The 27,667-nt window shown below is 39.6% G+C and overlaps 1 protein-coding gene across 4 annotated transcripts in view; it reads right to left on the minus strand.

Annotated features, from left to right (window-relative positions):
- Window positions 1-27,667, minus strand: part of LOC146504938 (stromal membrane-associated protein 1-like) — a 141,355-nt gene that overhangs the window by 15,957 nt on the left and 97,731 nt on the right. For all 4 annotated transcript variants that reach the window (XM_085182895.1, XM_085182894.1, XM_085182896.1 and 1 more), the window contains one exon: window positions 26,765-26,886. In XM_085182895.1, the coding sequence (XP_085039021.1) occupies window positions 26,765-26,886 (122 nt within the window). The remainder of the gene's footprint in view (window positions 1-26,764; window positions 26,887-27,667) is intronic.

Raw genomic sequence — 27,667 nt, forward strand, 5'->3', positions numbered from 1 at the left:
AACAGCTTTCATGCACACACCCATTATGTTTAATGGATGGAGCTGACAAAAAAACAACACCTGCTTAAAAGCTCTGCTCAGGTGTGTGTGGGAATGTGTGTGTGTGTGTGTGTGTGTGTGTGTGTGTGTGTGTGTGTGTGTGTGTGTGTGTGTGTGTGTGTGTGTGTGTGTGTGTGTGTACACGTGTGAAGAGATGGGACAAAGACTGAAAATAGAAAGGGGGAAGGCGACAGACAGCATGAAGAAGATAAGGAGAGACAGTGTGATAAACAGCAGCTCCTGCAAGCCGCTCTGCAGTGAATAAGCACGCTGCAGTCAGTGTCACAAGCACACATCATATATTACACAAAGTTGCACACCACCCACACACAACACATAAAACACACACAGAAATGCAGGCACATGTGTTGTCCTCTGCTGCTTAGCAGGCAGCACTGCGCTCCTCCGTCTCTCCCTGCAGACTTCATCCGACCAGAGGAGGGAAGGCGGAGATGAGGTGGAGGGGGGAATGGAGAAGAAAATGTGGGGCAGGGGGAGCAAGATAGGAAAAAGGAAGGGGAAAAGCAAAAAGAGTGAAGGTGAAAGTAAAGGTAGGGGTGGAAAGAGGAGAGAAAAACAAAGTGAACACGGGTGAGCTGAAATGAGAAGCGGCAGGTGAGGATGGAGGAATAACAAGAGCAGAGGAGGTAAGATGGATGGCTAGTCATACCGAGAGACATAAACACACACACACACACACACACACACACACACACACACACACACACACACACACACACACACACACACACACACAGTTAAGGTGAGTCAGGTATTGAAGGGGGCAGGAGGAGCTTCCTATTAATAGTCATAGAACATTAGCATGAAGGAAGGTGAGAACACCTGATCTGCTTCATGTCAGCGAGCTATATAACATAACTCAGTCACGGAAGCTAAGTCTGTTTCCTGCTAAGCGTTTTGGGGTTTCTTTGCAAAGTTAAAAAGAATACATTTAATAGACTTCAAAATCTCCAGGCTGCAGTAATCGTCAGCCATTCAGCTCCCTTCTTTGGGAAAGTGCTATGGAAGCGGCGGCATGACTCAGACAGAGTCTGCAGGCTCTGAACCGCTGAGATAAGACCATCATCCAGGATGATTTGGGAAGGGAGCTGTAACATGTGGAGCATGTGGGACGTGAGCCAATTAAAGCAGCTGGCAGGTGGGGTGAGCTTTACCAAGCTGGCACTAACATTGGGTAACTAGCTTCTGATGTCTACTTGTTGATGCAGAGCTATAATAACGCCTTCTGACGATTTGTCTATTTGTTTTAGGAGTCACAACGACAGTAGACTGAGCACCATAAAGTTTTCAAATGCATCAATTAAAAAAAAAGTTTTTAGCATAATCAAGGCAAAATTAAAACTCACAAGCAATTTAAATACTGGTACGGGGTGTGCTTCCTGTAATCATTCCTACTGACAATAACAAATAAGGAGTCCTTTTCTAATGTACTTTTAAGGTCAGGGTCCTGTGCAAATTGTGGATGCACATATTAAACATGGCCACAGTTTCAGAGGATGAGATTAGCGTATGCACGAGTAACCAAGAGCTCCGGCTTCACACGCTTATGTGAGTAAAACAGAACAATAATATGATCACATCTCTTTTGCTGCGAGCCTCCCAATCTCCTGTTTTTGGGAAGCAGACGATCAGAGGAAAGTTGCCTGAAGGCAGAGGGGCTAAAACTGCCTGCTTAACACAAAGGACGACGTGAGGAGCTGCACCAAGACAAACAGGGTTACTCTAGTAGCCCGATTTCCAAGAATAAACACATGGAGCTGGAAATGAGAATGTGTCCTCTTTAGAGTATTTTATTTGGAAGGGATTTCTCTCTTCATAGCTTCAGTGACCATCACTTCCAGAGGGTACTAGAACCACAAAGACAAATGACATTACTAATGGCTGTATTGCAATAATAATAAGAGCTTGTTAATGGACAGAATGTCTGGGTTGGTTTGAGAGCTCTGTTTGGAATATGCACTGCTGTCCCACGTTCCTGTCGTGTTCGGGTCAAATCTGACCAATTTACAAATTTAAAAACTCATAAATATTGTGTTTTACATCCGGTTTACCTCAAGGCCTTATGACTCCTCCACACGCTGCACTTGAACATATAAAAGTGATGAGCACCTCTTTCGTTGAATTTTGAGTGTTTTAATCAACTTTGTTACATCTGTGGTGTTCTCGCCATAGAAAATGAATGGGAATCCACCCCCCCCCATCCCACCCCACTTTGACCTCTGACCCCCTGAATGACCACTGAACTGAATTTGGTGGTGAAAAATATTTCTAATGTTAATTTAAGAGTTGTTAAAAGAGATAGGTCACTTGTGACCGGAACACTAAAGTAAGGGGGTGGGGGTGCACACAACTGGAGGGTTAATCTGTTATACAATATTACATATCTTTTAGAATAAAAAAACCCAAAAACAAAACAAAAGAAATGAAAACTCATAATGAGGATCAGGAAAGGGAGTGTGCATCGGGATCTAGCAATTATATCTGGCCAACAGGCATGTAAACATGCCAGGCTGCTCAGTCTGCATGTGTAACTGCACACACCATCAAATAGAAGCCAGTGATGAATCAGTACAGTACAAATAACACTGCACTTTCAAAAAATCCTATCCTATCACCTAGACCACTTGCCAGATCACAGTTTAACACAGTTTGAAACAGTGGAGGAGAACAGGCGTGTGCCACAGAGGCACAAGTACAGAATTCCACGTAGTGATCAAAAATAGCAGCCACTATGCAGACGTGCAGGGGAAGATGGCCTTAAATGATGAAGTAAAGATGGTTGATATTTACAGACCCACTCCCTTAAATGTATTAGAGTCCCAGGCAGGCTGATAGGTTGCAGTCTTTCAAAACATCATCTTACTGTCAAGAGATGCGTTTGGGATGAGGTGATGCAAATAAGAGTGAGCATCCTTTAACTCAAAGATGTTTCTTTAAATTGCTGCCTCTTTTAGCTTAGAACAAAACAGCTTCCACTGGCCTTTCACTCGTTCCACCATCTGTGACTGCCAGACACTCCAGGAGAATTTGCTCTATTTGCACTGAAAGAACAGCAAAGCAGTCCAGAAGGCTTTTTTTGCCAGAGCTAGACAGGTGGCACACAATGTAAGAGATGCACCATTCTTGCTCTCTTTAAATGCAAAAGAAATTCATGCAGGAAATGTCACATGTGTATCGTCGTTCACAGTGGCAGTTCTAAATACACACACACACCATGCTCATAGTGTGTGAGGTGCTGCAGGGCTCCTAGCAGCATATTGTGTAATAGAAAGCCTCTTCAACAAGGCTCCTTTCTTTCTTTCTTTTTTTTTTTTTGCAATGTTGGTGTTGATGAGGGCAGCCAGAGCTCTGAATTACTGCTCTGACAGCCTTTTCCTCACTGTCACTATTCATAGACCTCTACAGCCAAACACACACACACACACACACTCGTGCTCACTACGGTTTTCCATCACTGCTTGAAATACTCATACACTCCCCTCTGATAGACCATCTGTGGCTTTAAAACCGTAATAGGCTGTGTGTGTGTGTGTGTGTGTGTGTGTGTGTGTGTGTGTGTGTGTGTGTGTGTGTGTGTGTGTTAATTTACTAAAAACAAAAGCTTGCCTTGGAGAAATTAGCCTACGAGTGTGCCAGAAAGGAAAAGAAAAACAAGCAGAGAAAGAAACAAAGGCAAAAATCGAGATCGCTGGTCACTGCTTCATTACCTCACTGCTCTCTGACTTCTCACCCTCTTTGTTGTACTCTCAACAAAATGCAGTTTGTCCGTTTGCCTGTCTAGCACTTCATCCCTTCCTCAGCAATCAACTACATTGCCTTCTGTTATTTACTTCAGACCCAGACCTCCATTCCTTCCTTGGATGTAATCATGAAACCCATGCATTTTACAAAGTTACCATTAAAGCCACAATGTTGAGGTGTCACAAAAATATTCAGGCGACGCATACTTTGATGCACATTTAGCATTAATGGGCTGTATGAATAGCTTTAAGTGAGTCATGGCAATCATTTCCTCATACAAAGAAAACAGAGGAGAACGTGATGTTTTTGCAGTGAATTATGGGAATTTAATGCATGAAAATGCCTTTTATTGTTACCTTTGAAGAGCAACGACACATATTCCTAATAAAGCTCTGTCACCTCGTTCCAATTCAGTAGCCTTGGTCTTAACTGAATGCCCATGTTTTCCTGGAGAGCGCATCCATGTTTGACCTCCTGACTTACACTGCAGTAATTCTGCAGTTTAAAGGCAGCAGAGGTTACTAGCCAAGAATCTCATTAATTCAAAGCTTTACAAGAGTAGCTGATTGGCTTTATTTTGAACACTAAGCTAAAATTATCTAAGCTGGAGGGTGAATGCTAACCTTTTTCCACTTGATAAGCGTTAACGTTGGGTTCCTAATTGCATGGCAGGATGCTGTAAACGGACCAAACTTCAGTCAGGAGAACAGCTGAGATAATTCATCCATAATACAAGGTTAGCCATTAATATACTGCTGCATGGGCTGGGCTGTAGATACATCATAAGGTTTTAAAAACTGAGCTTTAAAATGTGCTGCAGATGAATAGTGGTAATAAAACCCAGAGAGGCCGACAGTGATCACTGACCTTTTTTTAGGGGCTTGTTCAAGATAAACAGAACAAGATACAAAGCATTAAAATATGTTATATATAAAACAGCCTTAATAAATCCAGAGTAGTTTGGAAGCAGGGTTCATACGTCATCACTTAAAGACGGACAGCTTTAAGTAAAACAACTACTATATAATAACGAATAAAGACAAGATTCTAATTTAGAGGAATTTTGAGAATAACATAAATTTTCTGTTTGTGGTCCCTATTTTTGTTAAAAAAAAGAACACATTATGACATTTTTGCACCTACTTTGCCCACCTCGTCAGTGCTTTATGAGCAGACATGTTTCTCACATTCTCTCAGCTCAGTGCTTCAAATTTTTTCTATACCTCATGAAGGTTTTTATGGAGGTCATAGTAAAGTGACTATGAAAAGATGGTAGAAGATTATAATAAATATTATTTTTTGACTCTTTAAGTCTCTGTATCAGTATTCTTGTATTCCCCTGCTTTCACCTCCTGTTTCGTTTCGGTATTTGCTTTTCTTACGTGTCATCTGTTGCTTTACTTACTGTCTTTGTCTACCAGGACAGACTGGTAGACAAAGTCCACTACTGAAAAACACAATTTGGGGCTGAGTGAGGTCAATCTATGTTTAACCCTTCGTTTTCAGTATTATGAAGGTGGTTCACATCTTTTTGGGGGTACATCACCGTGATAACTCATGCTGTAGCTCTGGAGCTGGTTATTTTAAAGATTAGAGATCAGCAGGTTTGAGATCACAGCTAATCAATCAATTCTCTGGAAAATACTCACACTATTCCTAGAAGACACTAATTGTTTTTTAAGGGGGTCTAAAATATTTGTTGTAGTTCTAGATAATCTATAACTTGCCTTATAGTACAGGTGTTAAAGTGGACATGAAACACTGAATGTATCTTCCTGTTAAAAGGGAGTTTTTCCTTCCCACTGTTGCCAAAGCACTCGCTCATAGGGGGCCATATAAGTGTTGGGGTTTTCTCTGCTTCCCTCGTCTTACAACATAGAGCGCCTTGAGATAACTGTTGTTGTTATTTGGCGCTACATAAATACAATTGAATTGAAATTGAATCCAAACAACCTGCCTGCTTCATCAACATCAGCAACTTTATTTAACAGGCTCTTCTCTTGTTTCCTCCTGTTTGTTATTGATTCCTGCTGTCCACTTTTTATATTTTATTCCTGTACAGTTGGTGTGCAGCACCCACGATTTCCGTTGAACATGCACAATGACTATAAAGGGCTAAATATGTGGATTTTCTTAAACCTGGACATAAACTGTGCTTTTAAAGGCTGAAGATCAGATTTACTAAAACTATTTGATAAACAAATGTTTTGCTGTCATTTTTACTGCTTTTCAGCTTCAACTTGGGTGCCTTCCACATCTGTTTTATTAAGAAAGCAGCTCATTATGCAGTCAGATCATGGACAGAGCTTAACGCATCACTCCGCCAGAGCTCAGCTGCCATAGTTCAGAGGTGGAATTTCTATGAGATGCTATACTCAGAAAATCAAAGATAACGAAGCAAACGTGGTTTGATTTCGCCTGAGAAAACTGTTTAGTCCAAGAATTACAAGAGACTATAATACATTTGAGCTTTTAGGTACTTTCATGTTATTACTATTATGAGGGGAAAACAGTTTTAATGGGAAACAAAAATAACTCAGAGAAATCTTTTTCTCTCCTTGCTCTATCCCCCTTTCACTCCCCACCACATTACTTTGAGTTTTCCAAGTAAAAAATATCTCAAAACTGCATTTTTCAGACTCAGGCAGAGGTGAACGAGAGACAGAGGACAGGACGAGGAGAGAAAGTGTGTTTGTGTGAAAGGGAGAGCGAGCGCAAGAAGCTGCGGATAACACAAATCCTCCCCCTCCTACAAGGCTGTAATCGCATTTTTATAATTGACATATGCACAGATAGGCGAGCGCGCCCCGATGCCGGTTAATAGCTGCCAAAATCAGCGGGCTGCCGGCTTGCTCTTTCTTCATGGGCCTGACTAATCACAGCTGTAAAGCAATATCCGCCTGCCGAATCCAAAATTCATTCCTCAGTATGTCTGTGTGCATGTGTGAAAATCAGGGGATGTGTACTGACTGTGAAAACGGTGTTATTGTGTGTATGGCTCATATGTATAGGAGAGGAACGGAAATGAGCCGACGTGTGAGAGGTGGCGCTGCATATTGGTTTGTGTGTTTTCTCTCGGGAGTCTGAACCTGTTTATAGAAGACTGATGTGAGTGAGGAAGCATATGATAATATATATACTCATTATAGATCTAGAAGTGTGCAATAACAGGTAATGTCACAAGGTCATCTAAATCACATGTGTTTCTGTTTGAGGCTGGAACTTTCGTAGGACATTAGTTTTGCAGATTTGTTGCTGACAAAGAAACAAACGCCGTGACTCAATCATCACCAGGCCCTTCAACTAACCCATTAGAGCAGGGCGATATGACCAAAAATATTTATCACGATATACATTTGAAAATTTGCGATAACGATATGACTGACGATATTAATTGACACTAGACAAAATACTTTTCAACTCCACAACTTTATTAGTGCCAAAAGAAACCCCAAAACATCTATGTATTTCAACCTAAACAAGCAGCTGTTTTTTATGTGCATTAAAAATTTAACAGTGCAAAATTTCTTGCTGACAGTTTAACAAAAAGGCATTTCCAGTGGAAATTGGCCGACATATCCTCAGCATAACCATGTATAATATTCACAAAACTTAAAAGAGGTTATACACACACAATACGGTAATATTATGTTGAAGCACAGTACATATCACTCCGCGAGGCTCCGCCTACGATAGCCGTAATGCTCCGACAATCCATCAAGTGGTGCGGCTTCGTAGCTTAGCAAAGTCGTACTAAAACATTTGACAGATTTTCGAGCGCCGTGTACGACATAAAATCGTTTCGAGGTCAGTAAACACAACCAGAATTCATACATAAGGCACACGGGATTATAAGGGGCACTCTCGATTTTCAGAAAAATCAAAGGATTGATTTTAAGTGTGCTGAATTTTCCACAAAACACGGTAATAACAACGGCCCGCTAGCATGCTCTGCTAAAAATAGTGCTTTGTTGTGTATCTGACGGTTGAAAGCTAAACCAGTTCCACACTGAAGTTGCAGCATTTTTACAAACCAATTCTGCTTCATCCGTTTCATTCAACGATCCACTTTCACCCTCCTCATTCTCCGTTGCCGCCGGAACGCTTTTTCCGCCATGCGTGTATGAAAGCAAAGGCACAGCACATGCGCGTTTTACCCAAATTCTATCGCAATATTTCATTTTCCTATCGTTGCCCAACATTATACTAGTATTACAGTGAACGGTATGATATGGCCCAGCCCTATAACCCATGTTTCCATTTTTCAAGCGTCAGTGTTAGTTTGAGTGTTTGAGTTTTATTTACAAGCATTTTATGGCTACATTAAACCATTTTTTAAATATTATATTATAGAAATAAACAATGTTGTATTCATAACCGTACATAATTGTCTTCCAACAAATCGATACATTATCATAAACTTAAAATTAATCTATTAAAAACACAAAACTGCCACAGTGATCAAAATAGACACAATAGACTCTTTGCCTAATCATTTTATATACGTGGCTACAGACTGGCGCCACATACACTATGCTTCATAGGTTAGTTTAAATTTAAAGATCACAAATAGTTCCAACTATATTTAACATATTTCATCATCTCTTTCTCATCAAGTCTTTCACCTACACCACCACTGCTCTCTCTCCTCCCTTATTTGCAGCTCATCTTCCTCCTCAACTCAAACATATTCTCCTGATCTGCAGCCCTCACTTCTGTTCAGGGCTTCAGTTCAAGCTTATTTATTCCTGATATTGTTGCAATTACATATCGTCAGCAGACAGATGAACCTGCTGTCTCTGGACAGCTGACAACAAGACAGTGAAGCAATAACAGCTGGTTACAAGCTAATATTATGTTAGCTAGCTAATTTTAGGCTTGAGAGTCCTAAGAATCGCGCTTTCCCTCAGATGAATTCGTCCAACAATGTTAGATTCACTTCAGGGAAAACAGCAGCTAATAGAGGCTAGAAGCGGCTAGGGTGGGGATGAAGCAGAGCTAACTAAAAGAAAAGTTCAGGATACTCTTAACAAGTCAGCTCAGCATGGCTGTGATCAGATAGAAGTGAGTTTTCATCAAATCATATCTCATTTCACAGTTTAACAACTTCTTTCAAGATGCCTAAACAGACGCGGACACATACTGACACATCTTCATTTCGTAGTCAGGATTATGCACTTTAATTGGGCGGGCAAAGAAAACAGAATTCAGTTAATGCCAATCTGCAATCTACTGACATAAAGCGGTGAGATTTTACACATTGTATCTTGAAGTTCTACTTTCACTGGCATGATTCGCTGATCGGTTAGGTCAACGTGCTCTAACTCCAGGATGTCAAAACTGGTGTTCTCTTGATCTCCAAATGACGCACATGTCCTTTGGCATCTGTCTTAAAGCATTGGCAGCAGCAACACGTAATGAAAAAGTTACAATGTCCCCATTAAGAGGTTGAACTTCTATAAAACGCAAACACACAAATTTGAAACCTTCTGTCAGCACAAGCTAGAAATGCACAACCCTGACTCAATGGGTCTGTGCAGAGCTAATCTCTGTGCAGGCAGGTAGTTGCTCGCTGTCTTCGTTGTTAGATGCTTCATGACCATCTTTACTGGGACTACAACGCAATAAACTTCATAAAGAAGTCATCACACCCTGCGCACTCTCTCTTTGAATATCTGCCCTCTGGCAGACGATACAGGACATTACAAAACACACCGCTAGACTTTTGAACAGTTTTCACACAAAGACCATCACCACTTTAAAGGCTGCTGTGAGCTCACCTAAACAATGACTTAAGAATTACATTCACTTTATGTTCACAGCACATGTTAGCACACTGAAATTACTGACTGTGAGAAAAGTTTATTTTGTTCCATTTTTTTCTTTTCTCGTTTATTCTGTTATTACTTTTACTCTTTTATACTTTTCAAGGAGAACCATTTTTTAAGAGGTTGTGCAAGAAGCTTCACGTCTGTTGTACTGTGACAAATAAAGTAACCTTGAACTGTGAACAAAGGAAAGAGTGAAACACAATATAAATAATATCAAATCGAGTGGGAATCTTTGGACGTGTGTTACAGTGAGTCGGTGCCTTTAGTGAAACGTCAACAGTAACTCAAAGGTCAAACAGAGAAAAACAAAAACAGTGTCAGTTTTGATACTGTACTAAGGGAGACCATTAGTTTCAGCTATTACCATCAAAACGAGCTGCGCTTTGAGCTATAAAAGCAGCAAATACACATCAACTTTAACTGCCATTTCTAACATTACCAACTGGTCTTCTATTGGTTATAATAGGAATATAATTACTTTTTAGGCCTTTGCATATTATGGGGAAATTGTATTGGGAAAAATATTCAATGTTATTCACTGTTCTGTTGATTTGCCTAAATATTTGCAGATACATAGAGTGGTGCTGGCGGAAGGTTGACACATCCAGCTTAAGCAATTTTATTTTTGCTTCTTGAATTTGCTTGTTTCACTCACAGATGACCTACTTTCTTCCATCCGTCCATCTTTCTGCTACATTAGAGTCACGGCTGGGCCGGAACCAATCAAAGCTGTCAAAGGACAAGAGAAGGGACCGGACAATTCACCAGTCTATCTCAGGACTAACCGAGAGACACACAGACATGGAGAACATACGGACTGTATCTGATGTCCTGGCAAGGCCTGAGAGCAGACTATTTAACTTAAGGCATTAAAACTAACTTGGTTAAGGTAAGGTCATGCAGTACTTAGGGTATAGTTATAAATAACTATAGGTGATAATACCCTGCTCGTGCAGATGACCTACTGCCTTGTTTTCTGGGAGAAAAAAAAGTCTCCAATTACAAGCAAACCTTCACTCCAAAAGCAGACTCAATTATTGCCCACATACTGTGAGGTAACGGCATTTTTCTTTAAATGTTGCAGACAACATCAGTGAACATGTCTGACACAAACAGAACATTTCTTGGTAGAAAAAAACCCAAGTTTTAATTAAATCTGAAGAGAGAACAATGAAAAACATGATAATATACAGAACGTTAAAAAAAGATCCATTTTCTGAACAGAAAACTGTTACAGCAACAAAACACAACTGTTGAAATAATAGTCAAAAAAGAGAGTCTAGTGCCGTAGGCAGAGGGCCATGGGACAGCAGCCTGTTTGGTTCAAACAGCCAGTATCCAACACTCACTTGTAGTCTATGAAGTATTCAAAGCCCTTGAAAGATATCGCAGCTGATTCTTATCATTATTTAATCTTCCAAAAAGCATTAAAAAGTACAACAGATAAAGTCAATGCTACAGTACAAAAGCAACCTTATTGAAATCAGTACATTTTTTGAGACAAAATGAGTTTGTCCAACACATCTGTGACGTGACGTATGTGGGTGTATGTGCCAGCTAAACTCAGAGATGCCAATGTATAACAAGCGAGACCGATTAAGTGTCATATAAATCTAATATTAACACTAATAATAAAACAAAAACATCAACATTAATAGTAGTACACCAGTAAGTAAGAATTTACTTCTATGGTGCTTTTCAAGACAAGACAGCAGTTACAATGTGCTTTAGAGGCATAAATAAAAAAAACTTCTTTTTTTTTGCAGGTTTAAGTAGTTTCTTAAAGGATGAAACAGAGTCCAGAGTCAAGGGAGCAAAGAGCCTTGAAGTTTGAACTGCACAATTCTCCTTGTTATCAGATGGTTGCATGGGATAACAAGAACACCTCTATCTATCGACCTAAGGATCCGACTTGGTGAATAGGGGTGGAGTAGATTAACAAAATAAGTGGGGGCTTCACCTCATAGGGAATAAAGGTAAAAACCAAGGTTTTAAACTGACCCTAACTTTGACCTGGGAAGCTAGTGCAGACGATTAGTAGATGCCCCACTCGACCTCCTGAGCTACAGCCACCCCTATTATGAATGAGAGTTAAAAGCCTTAAAGACAAATAGAGGAGATTAACAGACATTTTAGACAGACAAGAAAATAGACTATTACAAAAATCCAAGCAGAATGAGATAAAGGCAAGACTGAGCACCTGCAGTTCATGTTTTGAGACAACAGTAAAAAATAAATAAATAAATAAATCAAAGATTCTATACATTAGCTTTCACAGTAAATGTGAAAGACCCCAGACATTGTCTAATTTAGGGAATAATGGTGTGTGAAGTGAGAGATTTTGTGTTGTCTGTGTTAAGCTGGGAAAGGTTATTTGCAATCCAACCATTGACTGCATTAAATCAATCAATTCATTGTTAATAATTTATCCAATTTGTAAGGATTCAAATGAGAGGTACAGTTAAATGTTGTCAGTGCACAAATGATAAGAAATGGTTTTAAAACTACTAATGAAATTAAAATAACAAGAAAGTTCAACCAGATCCTGGAACGCAACACGATGCAGCCACATCTGACCAAAGATTGACCACTGAGACTAAAAGTGTTCTATCAGCAAGCAATGAAGTGAACCACTCCAAGAGATGGACCTACGTACTACGTGGTGTTAAGATTTATTGATCCACAATGCTTGATAATTAGATCATTAATACTTATACATCGACAATTTTTAAAACTAAATTATACAGTCTAAAGTCTATATGAGTAGCACTCAGTGGCTGTTCAGTTATATATGGTATTGTAGCGTTCGACCCGATAAACATACGCTGGGGCGATTGTTTTGACAGCAAGGCTTTTTATTTAGAGATGTGGGTTTATTCACAGCCACTCCCGCTCTCTGCAACTGTCACGTCTGCTCCCTCTCCAACTGTCACTGTCAACATAAAAAGACACACAATCAGTGTCGGAACCCAGCACACCTGTCGACCCCGCCCCTGCACCGCCCCGGGAGCTCACTGTGTCACCCCTCCTCTGCAGCTGGCCAGAGACCACACCCACGCCACAGGTATATATATATATATATATATATATATGTATATATGGTATGTATGCAGACTGAAAGAAAAACCTACAGATACAACTCAGCGTAGCACTGAATGCATTATTTTAGCGAAAAAGAAAGTAAAAACATGAGATAAAAATGCCAAACAAAACTGAGTCCTGTTTACTTTCAATATGTTGCATCAAGGTAACAAAATACACTGTAAGCAGTATAGTGATGTACCGGGAAGAAAAGGAGCGTAAACCACAGCAGGAAAGAGACCTTTGAAGGATGAAAAGGAAGGATAAATAGAAACAGTGCTGTGTGTGCAGATTCAAGGAAAATATATTCTTGTGAGTGAATGAATGGTGAGCACCTGCGGAAAGAGAAGAAAATGGAAGTACAGCGGTGATGGGAGACATACGGAGGGGATAATAGAGCATAAAATCAGTTGGGGGAAAAAGGTCTAAGGTGTAAGCAAACAGAGGGCAAACTGTGGTTGGTGCGGAAGCGGGAACACAGTGTAGAGAAGAAACTAAAATAAGACTGCACCACTTGTATAACACTTATTGACTTATATCTTATGTAAATCTCACACACTGAGTCAATGACTGTTTCAGTTACAGATAAATACGACAGCTACAGTGTGTCAAATAACTGATTCGTGTAGCTTTCACTGCTCTGTTAATGGCTTTCATTAATTGCATTTGTACAGAAAATAAATTCTTAAGTTTACAGAGTAGCATTACACAGTGCCACCAGTCTCCAGGAATGTCACTGGGACATTGTTTTCTGGAATAATGAATATGTTGTTCATGTCTTCTCTATTAACTCTTTAATTAGAGATGGTAAATGGTAAATGGACTGGTTCTTATATAGCGCTTTTCTACTCTGTCCGAGCACTCAAAGCGCTTTATACAGCTAATTCATTCACCCAATCACACCCATTCACACAAGCACTTCTAAGTTTAAGTGCTGAGTATCTAACATTTGTACACATTCGCACTCCGATGGATGCATCGGAGAGCAACATGGGGTTAGTATCTTGCCCAAGGATATTTGGCATGCAGACTGGAGCAGCCGGGGATCAAACCACCGACCTTCTGGTTAGTGGCTGATGCGCTCTGCCACCTCTGCCACCTGAGCTACAGCCACCCCAAATGCTATTCAAGAAAAAAACTGAGACTATTAAGGAAACTAGAAAACCATCAATCCTGTTGGTCCTGGCTGATGAACAAAGGCAGACATCTTTTAACTTTGTCTGACTGTCAGCTTTAAATTAACAGTTGCAATCAGATGTGGGGTTGGGTGTAGCTGTATGGATAACCTGAACAGCTACTCGAGGCTTTTGAGAAAATAATCAGCTCAAGTAATTTGGGTCAACTGGCCCTGGGAGGGGCCTTGAGGCTTCCTAATACATCAGATATGTTGGGGCAGAGTGAGAGCATAAGGTTCAAGGTGAAGACTGCGATCCTTATTGGGTAGAGAGTGTCATGGTCCTGGGCCATGTTGGCCCAGCATTCTTAGTTTTCTTGTATTTTTGTATTTTGTTCCTTATGCCGTGGTTCCTAGGTTCTGTTAAAGATGTTCCTTATTTGATTACCCCCTGTGTGCCCCTCTGTGTATCTGTGAGCCCTCGTTTCCCCTCCTTGTGTTTCATTTAATGTTTTCCCCAGCCCGTTCTGTGCTCTCTCTCCTCCTGTCTGAACCTCTGTGTACTTCCTGTTTTACTTTGACAGTCTCTCGTCAATATGCGTCATGTTGTGTTCACTCCTGCCCTGTCTCGTTACGATTATCTGTGTCAGCTGTGTTCCCCGTGTGCTCTCACTTCCCTCGTTAACCCTCTGTGTATTTATGTCCACGTCTCCCTCAGTTCAGTGTCGCGTCGTCAATGTCTCCTCCCCGAACCTGTGTGCCTTTCTGTGTTCCCTCGGTCTTCTTCAGCATTCCCAGTTTAGTTCTGTTTCTTTGTGAAGCCTGCAATAAAGCAGTGATTTTGAGTTCAGTTCCTGTCTCCGTGAGTTTTGCGTTTGGGTCCTCATCTGCCTCCACACAGCCAGTTCATGACAGAGAGATAACATGGAGGTCACCCTGTTTGCATGTTCCCTTATAAATGAGAGAAAGTCTGAAAAGGAAAAAGCAGCACTGACTTTGGCGATGTCATCCTAAATAACATCAAAGTATTTTTCTCCAAATACCAACGCAAAGCAATGTTATTAACACCACACTAAACTACATGTAACATACAAAACATCCAGTTTTTCACAATACATGTGTATGCCTCGAAAAAATACTCAATATTCAAAAGTAATTTCAAAGCCATTTCTTGGCCGTGGAGTAAATGCCTGATTAATAGGCAGAAAGCCAACATCATTAGCTTACATTAGACTGGATAAACACACTGTTTATCATTGTTGCTCTTACATTTTTGGTTCTGTAAAACACTAAATAAAGACACATCCCTCCAAACTACACAAGCACCAACTACAAATCCACCACCTGCCTTCTTAGTTTTGCTAAGCTACGACTGGGAAGTAAAGACACAGATGGCATTTAACCATTAAACTCCAGCAATCTTGACTTCTGTGTATGCTATTTTATGCATACACAGAAGACACGACGAATCCATGCAGAGCAGAATCCGGCGAATACTCAGTGAGCATATCTAAAATGCAGTTTTAGAAAGATAAAACTGAATTGTCATTATTTAAGCCAGACTTACCAATAATTACATTTTTCTTATCACAATTACATTACTTGACAGAAATAAATTTTTATTTCCAAAGCAATGTGTGAACAGATATCTACAGTGTACATTTGAAGTAGCAAGGATGAAATTGAATTTTAGATGACTGATTTTTATAATAGTGGCTGTAAAGTTGTCAATTATTATTAATTCAAACTCCAACTAGTCAAAACCAAATAATAGACATAAGGATTTGAGGAAGAAGGTTGTAAAGAGTTCAGGAAGAAGTTGAGACAAGCTTCAGGCCGTAGGGAAGAGTTGCTAGTTGTCTGGGAAAGTACAACTAAAACGATAAGGGAAAATACAGGGAAGGTATGTTGTGCATCCTCTGGACAGAGGAAAGAAGACAAGGACACTAAATGGAGGAATGAGGAAGAGAAAAAATTTAAGGAAAATGAAAAAGTGCGATTGTCATGGAGAAGAAGAAATTAGGAGTACCAGGATGCTAGGCGTAGGGCAAAGAGGGACCCTCAATGAGTTGTATGTGAGGCTTGACACTAAGGAACGAGAAAAAGACATTTACTGAACATTTACTAAACAGAGAGATCGAATTGGAAAGGATGCGCAGCATCAGGACAATTAAGGACAGAGACAGAAAGGTACTAAATAATCTATAAGAAGATTACTAAGGAGGAAGTGAGGGCAGTCTATGAAGAGGATGAAGAGTGGAAAAGCAGGTGGTGCAGATGTAAGACAAGGAGATGTCTAGGAGAAACAGCAGTGGACCTTTTACCCAGATTGTTAATACAACCCTGGAGAGCGAGAGGACGCCTGAGGAATTGAGAAGAAGTGTACTGGTAGTGATGAAGGGTGATGTGCAGAGAGGTAAAGTTGATATGGGAGAGAGGTGACGATCAGTGAGCAGCAGTATGGCTTCATGCTGAGAAAGAGCTCTACAGATGTGATGTTTGCTGAGAGAGTGTTGATGGAGAAGTGCAGAGAAGGTCTGGCGTGTCTCTATAGACACATTTGAGAGAAAGCAACGAGAGGAACTGTGGTACTGCATGAGGAAGTCAGGAGCGGCAGAAAAGTATGTGACGTGTATGATGAGAGTGAGATAGTGGTGAAATGTGTGGTAGGAGTGACAGATGGGTTTAAGGTGGGGTGGGGTTACATCAGAGACGAGCTCTGAGCCCCTTTATGTTTGCAGTAATAACAGACACAGGGCTCGCAAAATCGCTAGCCCGACGTCCCTAGCGATTTTTCCAGTTGGGCTACCAAAATCTAACTCTGCCCTGCCCGTCGGGCTATCATAGGAAGGAAAAATATATGTCAATGCTTTTGCATTCTTTCGGAAATGTAGCTGGGTAATTATGTCATTGGCATCGATGAGCCACTGTCAATATGTGACATATTGAAATCGCGTTTGAATTTGTGCTTGTTTTTTGCTTTCACTTTGCAATCGCGCGAACTGTGTATAGAGAGCGACAGCACTGATTGGTGAGTGACGATAATTTGCGCACCAATTCCTCTGACATCGTCTTATCAATCGTTAGCTTACTATGCAAACATGACGAGTGAAATCTCCCGCAGCAAGCTTAAACATGTGAGAGTGACAGCTGTTACTGAAGCATTCGATGTCTTCTAAACACAATTGTGAAAAAAAATAATAAAGAAAATATTTTACAATATCTGCCAACTCAAGCACTTTCCAGAGTCTAGATATTTTCTGCATCAGGAATAGAAAGCAGAGACAGATTCAGGCTCAGCAACGACAAAATGGGAACCAAGGAAGAAAAGCCTGCTCCTCTGTTTAAAGAAGCAAGGCAAACAAAAGTAAACACAATATGTGGTGACTGTTTGACAGCGGGGTTAAGGCAGGAATTCACTTCTTCCTAAAACACTTGATGAAATTTAAAAACTTCTGTAGCTCTCTAACTTCTACATTACTGCTAATATCATTATTTTTGTGAGCCCCCTACATATATATGGAACGCCAGGACTGCCATAATGAATTAATTAAATACACCATTAAATAATTAATTAAATGTGGCAATAATTAATTAAAATGGGAAATAATTAATTAAATAAATAGTTATGACACATGTAATTAATTAATTATTGACACATTTAATTAATTATTGAATGATATATTTATTTATTTCATTTTGGCAGTCCTGGCGCCTGGCTCTCACCATGAAATAATTTTATCTGTCAACCTCACCCATCAAACTCAGGGGGCGGGGTTAACGCTGATCGACTCAAAACCATTGCTTTGGCCTGGTGGCCATTGTTTTTAGCACACAACAACCAGCATGTGGAAACTAACAGAACTGAACTGTTAGTTTCAGTTGTTAGTTGTTAGTTCTGAAACTAACTGAACTGTTAGTTTCAGAACTGAACTGTTGGTGACACACACAAACCCTGTTTGTGTGTGTCACCAAATACAGTTTTAATATTTTTTTAGCCGAGAATGTAGTGGTTTAATCTTCATGTGTCTGGTCGGTTTCTCAAGATACAGCCTCTTTGCAAAAGTGCTTCAATGATTTCGGAGATGTCTGCCCAGTCTCACGGCAAAGCGGGGGATAGACCCGCTCGCCTCGCAAGCAATCGAGCTGTTATTACCGCCGACAAAGCGCAGGCCCTGGTACACCTGTAATAATCCCCGCTGACACGGACTTCTTTTACTGAGGTTATATTTATTGGGGTTTTATTTCCTGATGTTCTTATGTGTCCTACGTGTTTCACTCGCCAATTCTGAATTATAACTAACATTAAAAACATGTTTAAGGAGGAGAGAGAGCAAATAAATTCGATTAACAGCTGATCTTTGGGTTTTTGGTCAGTAATCAGCGTGACCTGCGTATAAACGCATAAAAGAGATAACGTTGGTGTTTCCGTCATGTAGTAACTGCTGGCTTTAACTGTACAGAGGTTGTTCGACACTATGACACACATACAGACTTCATGATGTTCGGCTAATATTTTTATTGTGAATATTAATCATGAGGGTAAACGGCCCTGTACACCACGGAGCGAGGTCAGCATATCTACGATATCTTCAGCTCTCTGAGTTAACCCAGAGTTTCCCAGCTGACTAATCTAACTGTCATCTACGAATAATTCACGGGTCATATCAATATGATTTTACAGAAAAGCATCCTTAATACTGCCAACAATTCCAGAGACGTGGAAATCTACAGCATAAAGAACACAAAAATATAGCAGTCTAACGCAACACTGTAACAGAGATGAACCGTCAGTTTGTCGCAGATCAAAGTGGAATGAAAGCGATTGGTTGAACAGGTGTTCGTGATCTGTGTTTTCTGCATTTTCATCAGCGTAAGAGACGTAAGAGAGCAGATTAGAATAACAGTTATACATTTAATAAATTACCAAATGAACGCAAGAAACGAGCAAACCTGTTCCGACAATTTGAGTTTGTGTTCCAGCTGCAGACTCGCTGCTGTTTAAATGTTTGAGAGGAAGATTAGATATAAAGCAAACGTCAAACATAGATTCAGTCTGCGTTCACATTTGATATGAGGCCAGGACGGATAATGGCTGTGTCCTGTTTTAAGATCATACATGTAAAATTGTTGTCTGACCTCCGTCGATCCAGCCGCTCAGAGTTAACTGAAGTTAACTTGGATAAATTATAGTTAAGGAGTATCACAGATAACACCCACGTGAGCTGTGTGACTGTTCACCACTACACTGAAATCAGTAGGCTATTACTGAAATACACGTGCTATTTCATAAACTATGATATAAATAGGGAGGTCCTACTAACATGTTTAGTTTTAAAGGACACCTTCCTGCCTTTAGTCTCATTCATGAGCAGTATTAGTTTACTTCTAACATCCAGAAGTCTGCATGATGTGTTTCATAGTTTGTAACAAACCTTTGACAGTTAAACATAACATGACCGAAAAAGCAAAAAAATAAATAAATGAATAAAAAGAGAGAGAGAAAAAAAATAATCACACAAATTATATGTTAACCTCATTTATTTTTAGTTAAGTAAACTCTAAAAATTCTAACAGATCGCTGGTGCTTAGAATACCTATTAAAAAACAGATGATATAATATTTCTGTCCAGGTTGCAGTCTGCATTATGAACATGTAGTTGGAAACTCTGCTCCTCTCGGTGGAAATGCGCCTTCTCTTTCCTCTTTGTATAAAAACATTTTAAAAGTCAGTTTAATCTCAAAATTCACTGTTAAATCCAAAACACACCAGATAAAGAAAAGCGAAAAGTCTGACACATGTGCCAGTGAACCATTAAACGTCTGTAAAACTGTGCAGTTATGAAACGTAACTTTAACCACAGCCAAACCGAATTTGCTCAGTTGTAAATAAAACAGCGAAGTAAACGTGACCCGACAGACAAAACCTGAGTGAATTAAGTCCAGCGTTTAACACTGAGAGCTAAAACTCAGGTGAGGTTTCAAAGCTGTGTGCCGGTGATTGGACATCAGCCGCTGATAAAGTGGGTTCGCCTATAAAGTGCTCTGTTGGGAAACAAGCTCCAGCAGCTCTGCGCTCGGGAAAAACTATATTTACTTATCTTGTGCAGAAAAATGTGCTGACGTTGAGTAATATCGAGCACCGGCTGCCCAGTTAAACTGTGACTATCACCAGGTAACGTGGGCGTGTTTCTTGAATTAGCAGCAGGTGTTAAACAGCTGACAGGTGAGGAGGAGGAGGATGCATGCAGGTAAACTGAGGGCCTGTTGAGCTGATCGCTGGTTTCGTGAGAAAAATGTCAGCTCGTTCTTTATGTTACAGAAGCACAGAGACACAAGACCAGGTGGAAAGAGAAGATCGTTCGGTGAAAATGAGAATCTGCTAATGCAACATGTGGAACACGGAGAGTGGAATATGTAAAAAAAAACGGTTAACGTAACCCCCTCGGTGCACTCTGCATGCTGACTGTTAGCAGAGCTACTGAAATCTCTGAAAACATCTGAGCACTTTTGCAAACATGTTCTATGTTGACAACCTGACCAGACATGTGAAGATTACAGCGCGACATTCGCAGCTAAAACACTGTTAAAAGTGTAGTTGGTGACAGAAAAACGGGGTATTTTAAAACTACACCACCACCATTACTGCCTGTGATTTGAAATGCATTCTGGGATACCTGGCTGCCCCAAGTCTACACAAGCAATCGATTTTCTAGGATCGACCTGTTTTGACTTACTTTGCACGACAACCAATCAAATGTTAGAGAAGCTGCATGGGCAGCGTTAACCCCGCCCCCTGCGTTTGATGGGTGAGGTTGACAGATAAAATTAATTCAAGATGAGAGCCAGGCGCCAGGACTGCCAAAATGAAATAAATAAATATATCATTCAATAATTAATTAAATGTGTCAATAATTAATTAAAATGTGAAATACATAAATAATTAATTAAATGTGTCAATAATTAATTAATTACATGTGTCATAACTATTTATTTAATTAATTAATTCCACTTTTAATTAATTATTGCCACATTTAATTAATTATTTAATGGTGTATTTAATTAATTCATTATGGCAGTCCTGGCGTTCCATACATATATGGACAGATTATATTTTATATAAACTAGATATTAATCTATAAACTACTGTTATAGCTTTGGCAATATTGTTTATGGAAACTTTGATGCCTATAAAGTATAAAGGCCCACTGAGCTGAAGCTGTTCTCCCAAGTGAGAAACACTGCCAGAAATTACCTTTAACAAATTTGCAGAAGCTTGATGCCAAACTGGGAAATGCAAAAGAAACATGCAAAAGAAAAGAATAAGACAGGACTTCTTCAAGGTTTTTTTTTTCTGCACAGACATTTCACCTCTTATCATCTTGAAAATAACCTTAAAGAAGTCAAGTAGCCTTCTATTCAGGCTCCTGAGACTACCACCACCTGGATGCCTGAGGACCTACACAAACACTAATGCTATGTAGACCTGGGCGATAGAACGATAACGATATGTATTGCAAAATAACTTTTTCTCGATAGAAAAGTTAAACTATTGCGATAGGCCTCATCTCTCTTGTCCTCTAAAAAAAAAGAAAGAAGAAAAAAAAAGAACAGCCAATCCAAATTAAGTAGCGCAGAGCCGAACCAATCACAGCTGCAGCGTCACGTCACGTGACTTGTTACGTACAGCACAAGTGCCAAGCCGCACATGTGTATTTGTTTGGGAAGCAGCCAGCTGCCGTGCCGCCCAGGTAATGGAGGAAATGAGTGTGCCGACTAGAGAAAAATCAACCGAGAGCGTGACCGAAGGTTACCGAAGAGAAAACCGATGATGGTTCCAATGCCGGAGAGATTGTCGAACGGAAGAGCCATAGAAGTTCCGTAGTGTGAAGGTATTTCAAGTCTGACAAAAAACAGAGTAGCGCGCACTGTAAATTGTGCCGAAAGCAAGTCTGGAAATACAATAAACCGGTGCATGCTCAATCTCTGACTGGAAGCGCTAATTCGTCATTCGGCTTTTGTCAGACTAAAGTAACTGTTAAAACTGTTTGAAAATCTAAGCTATACAACAAGGAGAGATTGAGAATTTCCTTTTAGTTCTCAGTTTATTTGATATTGACAAAAGTTAGTCAATTCTGTCTGTTCTTCTGTAAAACAAACTAAGATTTATTTTTAGAATTAATATTTTCTTTCTAAGTGGATTTGACAATTTAGTAGCCTGTTTTGTTTGTTCTATTTTGAAACTTAAACGCTTTAGTGGCTGCCTTTTGTGTAGTTTGCAATATTTGCCTTTATTTATCTGAAAAAGTCTCATGTTCCTTAAGTACATCTACCCTGTTGAACTTATTATGGGAAATAAATATTTAAATCAAAACAAGCTGCTGATTATTTCACATTTTACTTGTGAGCAACGGCACATTTAAATCTTACAAATATAGTTATTTGGCTTATATCGTGATATATATTGTTATCGCCTGAAATGAAAAAAACATATCGTGATATGAAAAAATCTCATATCGCCCAGCTCTAATGCTATGTTTACTTTACATCAGCTCATTAGTGGTCTTCATGTCCTCTCTGACACCTTTCTTCCTGTTTGACCTGAAGGAGAGCTGCATCCAGTGTTAAACTGCTTTACATGCAACCACACCAGAGCTTCACTGACAGAGCAAAAAAAAACCAAAAAACCAAACTGTGATTCATGAATATATGGAAATAAGCCAACGTGTGAGGCAGAAGCACCAGTGCAGTAGATGGAGTCACAGAGGAGGTGAGCGTGGAGGGGAGATTATAGGGCAAGTGGGAGGCTGGTAGTGGCAAAGGGAGAGCTTGCAGTTACAGAAGCCCATAATTGTTCTTCATGCCTGGGTTTCCTGTGAGCCACTGCCTGGTCTTGCCCCAGGAGGCACGGTGGTGTGCGTGTGTGTGACAGAGTGAGGTGTACAATTTGAATCCTAAGAACAGGTCAGAGAGTGAAATCCACCCTGACCGTGATTGACTATGATGGTTCAATGTATGTGTGTGTTCCAAGGTTACAGTTCATGACATACCTGTGCGTTTACCGTATATTTGACATGTAGCACTGTGCTGCTGCAAGTATGCGTGAATCAGACACTGTCCATTTATATAAATAGACATTATGTGGTTCTGCCTGACAGTGTGAGTTCTCATTTCCATGTGAATCAAAGGTCAAAGGTCACACTTGAAAGACGCCTACCGCATTTTAAACTGAACAGTTCCTTGAAAATGTTTAATTCAACACAACTTCCCCATCCTCATGAGAGCAGTCGACAAAGTAGCAGAGGAAAGGAGGAGAAATGAAGTCAAGCATCAACCTCTTTTCCAATTTTCTTTTGTTCTCATTCTGATGAACATCCTGTTTGTTTACCCAGAAAATGAAAATCCCAATATGGCTGCAGACACCCACTGGACAACAGCTTCATCTCTGCTCTTCATCCTTCATTTACTTTATTTTTTTTGCCCTATCCTTGTCCTTAATCATCTTCCCAAGTTTCAATTATTTTGCAGAAATATGTAAAAATGCTCTTAATGATTTGAGAAAAACAGCTCATAAATATTTCATTTCAACATCTCTAACCAATATTGTCATCGTGATTGAAAAGGTAATTATTTTCTTTAAACCCCGGGGAGTATTCATGGAGCATATTTCAGGCTTTTCACAGGCTCAGATGTTTGGGGTTGACTGTGCATGGTGGTACACATGATTTCTTGGTAATGAAAATGTAATGAGACTATTAACTTATTTGAGTTATTATAGTTTTGTTTTGTTTTTGTATTAGATTTTATTTTTATTTTGTTTGAACTTTTTGTTTTTAATTCAGTTTAGTTTCAGTTAGTTTGTGCAGGTTTGTTTTATAACCCTAACCCAACATCACCATCCTCCTCAGTTTGTGATAACAAATCTGACCTAATTAATACAAACTAAAAGAAAACAGCATTTCTTCTATAATTTAATTTAATTTTTGGTTGTTTTCCAAGTTCACAAAATCTTTTCGGCTAGGTACATTTTTTTAAAGGTCTAGTTTTGATCGTTTTATTACCTAAAATGTTTTTTCATATCTAGTTTTAGTTATTAGTTTGGTTAACTAAAGTAAATTTATGTTTACTACAACCTATAAAGATTTTGAAAAACAGCAAACAACCAAAAAGAGTTAAAAGAAAAGAGGCTCCACGAATCTTTCCATTCAGCGTCTCTTTCTGCAATAGGTGATACTTTGATGTTTGAGCCAAAGCCTGCAAGGTACAAAGGTCCTGAGGATGCAAAACAAGCGTGCACCACAGAGTTGACAGTTGATCTGAGGTGTTTGTGCAGACATGCTGTGTTTGGTGGGGCTCTGCATTATGACCAAACACCTCCGTTCTGATCTCGCCTGTCTAAAAGAAATTGCTCTAGAAAGCTTGTGGTTTGTTCAGATGCAACTCAGCAGACCTAAGCTGTGCTGGCCTGCTCATTTTAGAGTGAGGAGGCTCTCTCCTGGCAACCCTTCCCAACAAGCCATATTCATTAAGTCTTTTTCTAATTTTACTGTCATAGACTTTAACATTTAACATGCTAACCGAGCCATGGAGAGTCAGAGGTGTCGCTCTTGGGTTTTTTGCAATTTGAGCATAACAGGATTTGACCTTGAGGTGAATTTGCTGGGATGTTTGGCACATGCCACAAACCATCAAACTGTCACAACTATATATGTTATAGATGTTTTCACACTTACAAATAATCAAGACTATTTGATACGTAACACATGGCTTCTACTTCAGGGCTCGCAAAATCACTAGCCTGACGTCCCGGGGCTAGCGATTTTTCCAGTTGGGCTACCAAAATCTAACTCAGCCCTGCCCGTCGGGCTATCATGGGAAGGAAAATATATGTAAATGCTTTTGCATTCTTTCGCAAATGTAGCTGAGTAATTATGCCTTTGGCATCGATGAGCCAATATGTGACATATTGAAATCGCGTTTGAATTTGCGCTTGTTTTTGCTTTCACTTTGCAATCGTGCAAACTGTGTACAGTGGCAGAGGGTGACAGATTAATTGCGCACCAATTCCTCTGACATCGTCTCATCACTCATTAGCTTACTATTCAAACGTGACAAGTGAAATCTCTGGCAACAAGCTTAAACATGTGATAGAGGTTGATTGCGCAGAGAACTGCTGACCGTTATGTGTGCGTGTGTAAAGAGATTAATTTACACAGGTATTTTAGTCCTGCAGAGCGAAGTAATAAAGGTCAGGGTGAGAAGGGACAGCCAAAGAAAAGCCTACCACAAAATGGAAAAGTTATGACAAATCAGACTATGAGGCAAAAAGAAAGCAAAGCTTTTTTTGGTTTCATGGACAAACGAATTTGTGTGGCTGGAATATGACGAGCTGTGTTGTGAGTTTCCCTCGATATCTGAGTCGACAAGCGCCTTTGTTACTGGGACCAGCATTTTTAAGAAAGACCCCATCAGAACCCATGACAAATGCAAGAAATGCATTATTGCTCAGTCTGCAGTATCTTTCCCAGAACAAACACCAACTGCAAAAAACATACTAAAAATAAACCAAGCACAACAAGAACTCCTGAAAAAGCTGTTTAGAACAGCGTACTGTTGCAAAGAGTGAACTACCACTGGCAAAATTTAGCAGTCTTTGCAAACTTCAAAAAGCAAATGGTCTAGATCTTGGTTCCACTTGCCTCTTACCCGTGACTTCAGTGAAAATTTCAGATTCAGGATCTGACACAGACTGATTCATGTTCTACACAGTTCTTACAAGTTCATAGAAATTTCTGTTCAATTTGAACCAAGTATTTGAGTTGATGGTTGTAATTTTTATACAATTGTTGTAATTTGTGTTTTAACAATTTTATGATTGTTTTGTTTCCTTTACAATATTATACTTTAATGTATAATATTGTAAAGGAAACAAAACATCAATCAAAAAATTGTTCTCTTTTTTTACTCAGGCTACTTAAATTTACTTTGGGCTACCAAAAACCGAAGAGTGCCTGCCCGAAGGGCTACCAGGGATTTTGATATTTTGCGAGCCCTGTACTTACCTTCTTAATTCCTACGGACACACCAAAAGTGTACTTTTTCACTAGTTTTTCACATTGCTGTAAAAACTCTTTTTCACAACTGTACTGCTCATTTTTTGCTAAATGTCTATTATTTATAATAGCTGAATGTGAAGTCAACTTTCCAAACACTCATAACAATTACATGTGTTTACCAAACATTAAAAGGCTAGAGTGATGAACACACAGCTCACATGAACAGTTCAGACTCTAGCTCACATAAACATGTAGCACCTGGTGACAGATCCAGGCTGTGAAACTGACGTTTTCAACCTCAAACAGTATTTGTCAGTATTCTGAATTATGACAGGTATCATTAAAATCTGAAAAATGGTCTTTTAAAATGCCAGTTTTTGAGAGACCGGACTAAATCTAAGTACTTTTAATCTTTATTATTCCCTATCAGGCATATCTTTGACCAATATGGTTGTGGTCAGTCACAGATTCAAACAACAGGTAAAAAGTAGTGTTATACATTTTCGTGTCATTCTACATTTGAATTATTTAGTGTCTTTCATCGCCATTAATTAGATAGCATCTTAAAAAAGAAAACAACAAATTCAGTGATGGCATTCGCTTGCGTTCCATCACTCCCAGCTGTTGTCTTCACTGTAGCAGCTCGCTGTTATTGCTCCCTGTCAGACAAACACACACTCTCCTTTGAAGGACACTGGTCAAATTAATTCAATAAAAGAGAGTCTACGGGGTTTGCTTTGATATGATCCTCCGAGAGTGTGTGTCGCCACGTACAAGGCGGATGGTGTGTTTGCTGTGTGTGTTTTCTCTGCAGACTCTGTGTGTTGCAGCCTGCCTGCAGTGATAAGCAGCTGATGAAAGACAGAGAGAGAGTGCATTACCTGAGCCTGCTGTGTGTTGTTGGATGAGGGGAGTGGGTTGGAGACCATTGGTCCAAAGATATCCAGTTCATCACCAATTGGTGCAGCACCCCCTGAGCCCTTCCCACCCCCCTCTGGAGCATCTAAAAGAGAAACAGAGATAGAAATAGATGTGCAGTATCTCCCAAAAATATTTGACAGAAGCAAACAGATCGAGAATAAAAGCAACTCTAACAACTTCTAAAAACTAATAAAACTTCGGGCTGGATGTCTAAGTGAGGTATATACACAACAATAATGCATATGCTTGTTTTTTGTTTTAAAAATCCTCACATAAATTGGCATTTATAAAGAAAGAATGTGCGGCAACAATCTACATATGCACAGGCTATTTTTAGAGTATGCTGACATTAAATGAACTGTATTAAATAACAAAATGCCAAAACAAAATGGCATATTTTTTAAATGAGGACACCACAAGCACACTCAAGTAAAAATTTCTCTAAATAGTTTGATATGTGGCACATAATTAACACAAACACACAAAGATATATATATTTGTCTCTAATAGGACAGAAAGCTGCATCCAAGGACAGTTTTCAGTCTGAAACGATTGTGTTTTACTGTTTAGTCTCATGTCCTTTAGCATCTTTGCTTTGAATTAACTGCCTTCTGTAAAAGCATCTTTTGGCTAACATGGTTGACATCATTATCCGGCTGAGACATCCACCTTGCTGCTTGAACTAGGAGTTGCTTGCATTCACACTCTGCAGGTTTTGATGCCATCATTAAATACACATTCACCTTAACCAGTAATCTCTGGGTCTGAAAATGAAGCTAATAAGACACAGTTAAAAACTGCAACATGATTTTTATTAACATAACACAACAACAACAAAAAAAACCCAGAGCCTAGCAAGCTGC

Source organism: Neolamprologus multifasciatus, chromosome 13 (assembly GCF_963576455.1).
Source record: "Neolamprologus multifasciatus chromosome 13, fNeoMul1.2, whole genome shotgun sequence".
Taxonomy (NCBI): Eukaryota; Metazoa; Chordata; class Actinopteri; order Cichliformes; family Cichlidae; genus Neolamprologus; species Neolamprologus multifasciatus.